The following is a 7,450-nucleotide window of genomic DNA, read 5'->3' on the forward strand; positions in this document are numbered from 1 at the left end:
CTACAGTGTCGGTCATGAGCTGCACAAGCCTTTCCTCCATACAAGTGTCCGCTAAAAGAGAAAACTGAAAAGAGACGAGGAATCTTGTTGCAATAAAAAATGAAGCATACCTCCTGAAATGTGACATATAATCTTCTTGGATGTGTATTAGTCAGGTTTGGCCTGGGGAAATTGTTTTTGCAGACTTCTGTGTCTGCGCAGGCCCTGACTCATCTCGTTTAGTGATCAGTTATAGATGGGGGTTCACAGTCTGACTCTGAACTGTATCTGGCTGGAAGATACAAACGTCTGTCTGCTGTTTGGAGAGAAAGAAGGAAATAAAACATCATCCACTGCTTTTCTGCTGCTTCATCACTTGAAAAAATATTCTGTTAGTTTTTATTTATCCATCATACATCAAAGCTAAGCTGTAGATTATGAACATGCCACTTCATGTTAGGTTATTATTTACAAGTTCAGGACAATGTAACATTTGATTAGTCTGTACTAAATAAGAACTGCTAATGATTAGTCCAAGGAAGAAGTGCCACATATTGCTGCAAACGGATGTGCAGTAAACTAGCTTGTGGTTTGTTTGCTTAAACAAAGCAGACAGTAAGTTTTCTGACTGACAGAGGAAGAAGAAGTGACTCATCAGGAACAGATGAAGGTAAAAATGTTTAGCTTGGAGGGTTTTTTTTTTAAGCAAAAATCTACAAAAATTAGTGAAACAAAAATATAAAATAAAACAGCAATCACTTAGGAATGTAAGAATAATTGGAAATTGCGAAAGAAGAGATATTTATTTAAGCAAAGAAGGCGAGAGACAAGGTCAAAGATTCAAACTTGTTGGGTGAATAACCTAAATAACAGACGGTAATAAATGTGTTGTGGAGCTCATACATCTATTTGGTCAATAATTTAGCAGCCAAAAGGGATTTTGAATCACTTATTTTATCATTTGATTCAAATGCAATTAATTAATTATAGACCTTTCAATTGAAGTGATTATACATTTTAAGCCACTTTATTTTAGGTATTTTATTTAAAAAATAAATTCACATTTTTTAACTGAGTTGGTTGATACTTAAAGTCGGATGTGCTTGGTATCTTAACTCCCAAGTTTTTATCTGTTTAAGTGATGATTCCACTTAGTACTATGCTATTTTGCAATCCTGCTATAAATATTTTTGTTAAAAACAAGAAAAGCTTTTAATATAAATTCAAGTGTTATACCTAAAGGTTCCTGCAGGGGGCAGAAGTGCCACTGGCTTCTTTCTGCTTGTTCCTGAAAATCTCAGAAAAGCAACTGCAGGAAAAAGGTTTTAACGTCGCTCTGCTTGCCTCAGGTCAAATGGAAAGGTAAAGATTTGTTTGACCTGGTGTGTCGCACCGTCGGTTTGAGGGAGACCTGGTTCTTTGGACTCAGATACACAGTGAAGGACACCTACGCCTGGCTTAAACAGGAGAAACGGGTGAGTGAAGCGCTTCATCAATAAAGTCTGACAGTAGCTGCTACTTCTAATGAAGATTGTTGGTTATTTGAACCCAGAATTGTTTTATTTCTTCCTTTTAATGTGTTTTTTTCCAACAAGGTTCTGGATCAGGAGGTTCCTAAGGATTCCCCCATAACGTTTCACTTTCTAGCGAAATTCTTCCCTGAGAAAGTTGAAGAAGAACTGGTCCAAGAAATCACCCAACACCTATTTTTCTTACAGGTAGCAACAAAAATATAATGCATTTTGTGTATTTTTGTGTAAATATCATAAACTTGGTGTGAAACTCTTATTTTCAGGTGAAAAAACAGATACTAGATGAAGAGATATTCTGTTCCCCAGAAGCTTCAGTGCTTTTGGCCTCTTATGCTGTCCAAGCAAAGGTAGGAGGACAATGCAAAGCTACAGGCATTATTTTTAAATTTCAGACATTTTGAGACATAAACCATAAAGGCTGATGATCAGTTCGCAAATTTAAAGTTCTTTGAATGTTGTTTCTTATCTACTAAGGATCAAAATTATATTAAAAAAAAAGGTATATAAATACAACTTATTGGGTGAATAATATTCTTTAGCAAGTTTCATTTGTAACACAAATTCCCACCAGATTGGTAGATTTCATACAAAGTGTTTTTTTTTTATTTAGCTTTTAAGCACGTTGTCAGGGTGAGATTAACTAAGGCAATGTCAGCGTTTCACGGAATCAAAAGGGCAGAGAAATAAATTTCATATATTGTTTATAGTGTGATGAAGTGTTTTTACACTGCAGAAATGTTTTTATTCTCAACATTCTTTGAAACCAGGAGCTGGAGTTGTGAATTAGTAAACTGCTTCTCTTTGTGCAGATCAGGTCAATTTATTAAACTGAAGTTTGGCTAATGAAGAATCACATCTAAGAACAAAAAAGAACAGTTGCGGTTTTTTTGTTCTAGAGGCTTACCGAAACTCTCCCAATATATCTGTTTTCTTTGCAGCTAAATAATGCAGCATGCTTATTCTCTAACAATTAAGCTTCTGTTTAATTGTTAGAGAAGAAGATTGTTGATGGGTACAAAAAACAAAGCACAACTTACAGGATATAATTAATATAAGTATAAATAATCTGGACTGTATGTGTGGATTAGAAGAAACTACACAGAAAATGTGAATTAATTTATTCAATTCTTGTTTTAAAAATGATTTAAAGTTGTTTTTTTATCATCATCACATTCTGGAACTATTAAAAGATCAAAATTGAAATTAATGAATGGATAAACGTCTAACCTAAGACATGATATACTGTTTAAATTAATAGATAAGTATATTCTGTTTTAATTTAGACATAGTAATATGGCTAAGAGCCACATTAATGCTTTCTTTTTCTTATTTCTTAATGTCCATCCCAGTACGGGGACTACGACCCAAACTTTCACAAGCCGGGTTTTCTTGCACAAGATGAGCTGTTGCCAAAAAGGGTAAGCATGCTAAGCTAAGCTACGTCCAGACATCTGTGAAAACAGGTTAATTGTTAGACTCCTGATTGTTTTCCATGGGAACGTCTCAGGTTCTGATGCAGTACCAAATGACTGCGGACATGTGGGAGGAGAAGATCACAGCTTGGTACGCCGAACACAGAGGCATCGCCAGGTAGGACTTCCCTTAAATTAACAACAGTTTACTAAAGGATTGGGTTTTAATTGCAATGCCTCTTTCTGCTCAGAGACGAAGCAGAGATGGAATACCTGAAGATCGCCCAGGACCTCGAAATGTACGGTGTTAGCTACTTTGCCATTACTGTGAGTGTTGATGACTGCAGCACGACTAAACCAGTCCACAGCGCTAAGAACAGTTCTTAACGTTTAGTATTGTTTATTGGACAGCAAAATAAGAGAGACACAGACCTGTTACTGGGTGTGGACGCTCAGGGTCTCCATATCTACAACCCCAACAACAAACTGAACCCAAACAAGTCTTTCCCCTGGAGCGGGATCCGCAACATCTCCTACAGCGAGAAGGAGGTGAGTGCAGAGAATTTTAATCCGTTTCTGTGGGTTTAAAGAAATAAAATCGACACTTTTAGTGCATTTTGTCACATTACTACCACAACATGGTGCTCAACTGCAGTGGTAGGAAAACAAAAAATCTTTTTTTGTTTTTAATTGGAAATATTTTGTTGCCCAACTTTTCAAAAATATATAGTTAATTGTTTGCCCATTTTTCTTTGCAAAATATCTCAAATTTTGCTAGATTGAATAGAGATTTACTACTGATTCTTAATTAGACTTTGACTAGGACTTTGTAAAAAATGAATATGCTTCAATCTAAACCACTCCATTGCGGCTCAGGGTGTTTGATTAGAGTCATCCCGCTAGAGCAGAGATGTCAAACTCACTCTTATTTTGGGACATATAAAGATTATAAATGTTCTTAAAGGGCCAGTTGTGGTAAAATGTAACAGAACTCATTAATAAGTTTTTACTTATTAATGAGTAAATAGGCTGCTGTGCACTTAAATAACAGCGAACATCATTGTAATTTGGCAGAATACATATGAAAATTACAGAAAAAGATTACGGCCAGTGGAAAAATAAAATAATTCTGGCTTTAATTTGATCTTAGAAGACTAAAGTCAGAAAAATTCTGGTGAATTCTGAAAAAAAGAGAATTCTAAGAAAGAATTCTGAATTTATTTTCCTGTGGCCCTGCTCCTCTTCTGTTGAAAACTGCTTTCATCTAACTGATAAAATACTATTTAAGCATTCATCAGTAAAAATCAAATTCTGAGTTTTTGCTTCCAAAGCTAGGATTACTGCAGGAGAGTTTCTGTAATTTTCTGTAGTAACCGAGCCTCCGTTCTTGCAGTTCACAATCAAACCTCTAGACAAGAAGAAAGACGTCTTCAAGTTCTACTCATCCCAGCTGCGTGTCAACAAGCTGGTGGGTTTATTGTTTTGGCTAAATCATTTGTCTGTGTTGGCAGTGAATGATGTTTCTTTGTGCTTCAGATCCTGCAGCTGTGCATCGGGAACCACGATCTGTTCATGAGGAGGAGGAAGGTGGACTCCATCGAAGTGCAGCAGATGAAGGCTCAGGCCAAAGAGGAGAAGGCCCGCAAGAAGGTTGGGGGGGGAAATTACCGATTTTACTTATGGATTTTTAAAACTCTGGATGCAAGAATAGGAAAAGAAATGTGTGATTCCAGATTTTATTCTTGCTTTTTTCCCTATTTGCTTTTCCGTCTTTCTGCTTTTCCTTAATTTGGTCTTTTTCTCCTCATTTCCTCTCCATCATTTGTTCCTTCCTTCCTTCCTCCTTTCTTTGTCTCCTCTTCCTTGCTTGGTTCATTCTTTCCTTGATAAATTCCTTCTTTTAGTTTTTCCTCTGCAGCTTCTTTTATGTTTTGTTCTTTCCTTTAATCCCTTCTTCTGTTGCTGTATTTTTTCTCTTCCTGCTCTTGCTTTCTCTCCCTCATGTGGATTTTGTCGGTTTTGTATTAAAAACTAATATCAACTGAAATATCTCCTCTAAATTCACTGTAAATGTTTGTGTTTATAACTTAAAAACGGTCCAGACCGAATGGTTTGAACTGATTTACTCAAATCACTGAGTAAATCTGTGATCTGAGTCCAGGATTGGATTTTGACTTGAAAAGTGTTGAAAACGTGATAATCCACTGTGTTCGGTTGTTTTTAATTCTGAGTCTTTCGTTTTTCTCCTCCATCTAGATGGAGCGTCAGATCCTGGCTCGGGAAAAGCAGATGAGAGAGGAAGCAGAGCGAGCGAAAGAGGAGATGGAGCGAAGACTTTTCCAGCTGCAGGACGAGGCGCGGCTCGCTAACGAGGCCCTGGTGAGATCGCCAATGTTTCAGACTCAAACTACGCGTGAACGAATGAAATGGTTAAAAATCACATTCCTGAATCGTGATTCATATTTCCTGTCTTCATTTGTTCGTCCAGCTGCGGTCTGAGGAGACGGCAGACCTGCTGGCAGAAAAGGCCCAGATCGCTGAGGAGGAGGCTAAGCTTCTGGCTCACAAAGCTGCAGAGGCTGAGCAGGAGCGACAGAGGTTAGAGGTCACAGCCATGAAGACCAAGGAGGAGAAACGCCTGATGGAGCAGAAGATGAGGGAGGCGGAGCAGCTGGCTGTAAAGCTGGTGGAGCAGTCTGAGAGGAGGTGTGAAATTATCTTTACTACTGCTGCTCTACTGTAATTAATTACTGCTTTCTCCATGGCTTTTCTGCAGATGTACCATTTATTACATGCTTGTATCTATTTATAAAAGATGAAGTGGCAGGATAAATTACCTTAACAAATTGTGAATGAAACTGTCCTAATTAAAGCCTAATCACAGATATTAGCTCCTGGTGTCTCTTTATAAGCGTCAGTTTTAAATGAAGAAGCTTGTTGAAGCCTGTAGTTGTGCTTTGTTTATATTTCTGGGGAAAATAAAATCTTTTAACACAGATTGTAGCGAATCTATGCACCACAAACTGTTTCCGAAAAAGTAATCTACGGCAGACTTAGGAGATACTATTAATTGTCTGGATGAATTTTGTACAGACAATAAATCCACAAAGTTCTTAAGAACTGGATCAGTAGCTGCTTTAATAATCCATGATGTGTCACAAACTAACCGAACTGAAAACTAACCGAACCGCGTTTGTGTTCATGTTGGATTAAATTTGAGATTTTAGACCCAAAACTGCAAATATTTAGTTTTATAGCATTATGTACATGTTTTTTTATTATTATTATTATGAGATAAATCAGATTTTATTTTCTAGAATTTTAGATAAGTTGCCTTAACAACTCATGAAAGAAATTCTGCATTTGTGTTGTGTTTTTGCAGCAAAAATTTTCATTTGTGCTGCATTTTAAAGATGCTAATAAATGTCTCCAGAGGTCATTAGAGGTCAACCATTCCCAATTCAAATCAGACAAAATTGGTGTCAAATATTTGTGCTACGTTTGTACTGGTTAGTGCAGCAAAAATGTTAATTTGTGCTGCTTTTATTTTGAAGATATTAATGAGAATGTATAGGTCTACAGGTCAACCAGTCCCCCCACATGACTCAGATCAAACAAAATTGGTATCAAATTTTTGTGCTGGTTTGTGCAGTAAAAATGTTAATTTGTGTCGCCATCATTTTTAAAGATATGAATAAAAAAGGTCATTAGAGGTCGACCAGCCGTCCTGCTCACATTTACAAAATCAAAAAAATTTGGTCTCAATCAACTCAGCTACGTGTGTGCAGCAAAAAAATAAATGTTTGTGCTGCTTCTGCTTTCAAGACACTAATGATGACCTCTGCAAACTTCTTTATTAATATCTTTAAAATGATCGCAGCACAAACAAAAACCTTTGCTGCACAAACGTTTGACAGCGATTTTGTTAGATTTGAAGAAGGCGGGAGTAGAGGCAACTTCATTTGTTCCTACTTAATAAATATATTCAAACTAACACTAAAATTAATAAACCATTATACTGGAATTAATCAGGATTTTATTTTAAGGTTTTTATCTTTATGAGGGGAACCAAAATGATGTATTTCCTGCAGATTAGCTGAGCGGTTTTAGTGATCTGTCAGTCGTCTGTTTCCAGGCTGAAGGAAGCAGATCACCTGAAGCAGGACCTGACAGAAGCAAAGGATGCTGAGCGAAGAGCCAAGCAGAAGCTCCTGGAGATCACCAAAACAACATACCCGGTACTGCACTAGTGATGCACTTTTTATGCCGTTTTCACATTAATGCGCTCCTCTTTGTTGATGTTTTTTGTTTTCTTTTGGAGGTTATTACTTAGCTTTTCTTAGCTATCAGAGTGCACTTCTTTTAGTAGCTGATGCCTTTGATTAGCTGTTCTGCTTTTGTGGTTATTTGTGAGATTAGAAAATGAAGACAGTTTGATTCATCAGAGCCGACTCAGGGATTTTTAAAAATGACAGAAAGAGAGAAAAAATAAATTTTCTGTAAAGACTATTAATACTTAAACATAAA

The 7,450-nt window shown here is 36.8% G+C and overlaps 1 protein-coding gene across 1 annotated transcript in view; it reads left to right on the forward strand.

Annotated features, from left to right (window-relative positions):
• nf2b (NF2, moesin-ezrin-radixin like (MERLIN) tumor suppressor b) overlaps positions 1–7,450 on the forward strand; it is a 19,856-nt gene that overhangs the window by 6,344 nt on the left and 6,062 nt on the right. The window contains exons 3-14 of the mRNA XM_015036694.1: positions 1,329–1,454; positions 1,575–1,697; positions 1,775–1,858; positions 2,861–2,929; positions 3,019–3,101; positions 3,175–3,250; positions 3,335–3,472; positions 4,317–4,391; positions 4,460–4,573; positions 5,180–5,302; positions 5,412–5,629; positions 7,059–7,161. Coding sequence (XP_014892180.1) covers positions 1,329–1,454; positions 1,575–1,697; positions 1,775–1,858; positions 2,861–2,929; positions 3,019–3,101; positions 3,175–3,250; positions 3,335–3,472; positions 4,317–4,391; positions 4,460–4,573; positions 5,180–5,302; positions 5,412–5,629; positions 7,059–7,161 — 1,332 coding nt within the window. The remainder of the gene's footprint in view (positions 1–1,328; positions 1,455–1,574; positions 1,698–1,774; positions 1,859–2,860; positions 2,930–3,018; positions 3,102–3,174; positions 3,251–3,334; positions 3,473–4,316; positions 4,392–4,459; positions 4,574–5,179; positions 5,303–5,411; positions 5,630–7,058; positions 7,162–7,450) is intronic.

This window comes from Poecilia latipinna, unplaced genomic scaffold (assembly GCF_001443285.1).
Source record: "Poecilia latipinna isolate Pla-1442-1.1 unplaced genomic scaffold, P_latipinna-1.0 Scaffold375, whole genome shotgun sequence".
NCBI classification, from domain to species: domain Eukaryota; kingdom Metazoa; phylum Chordata; class Actinopteri; order Cyprinodontiformes; family Poeciliidae; genus Poecilia; species Poecilia latipinna.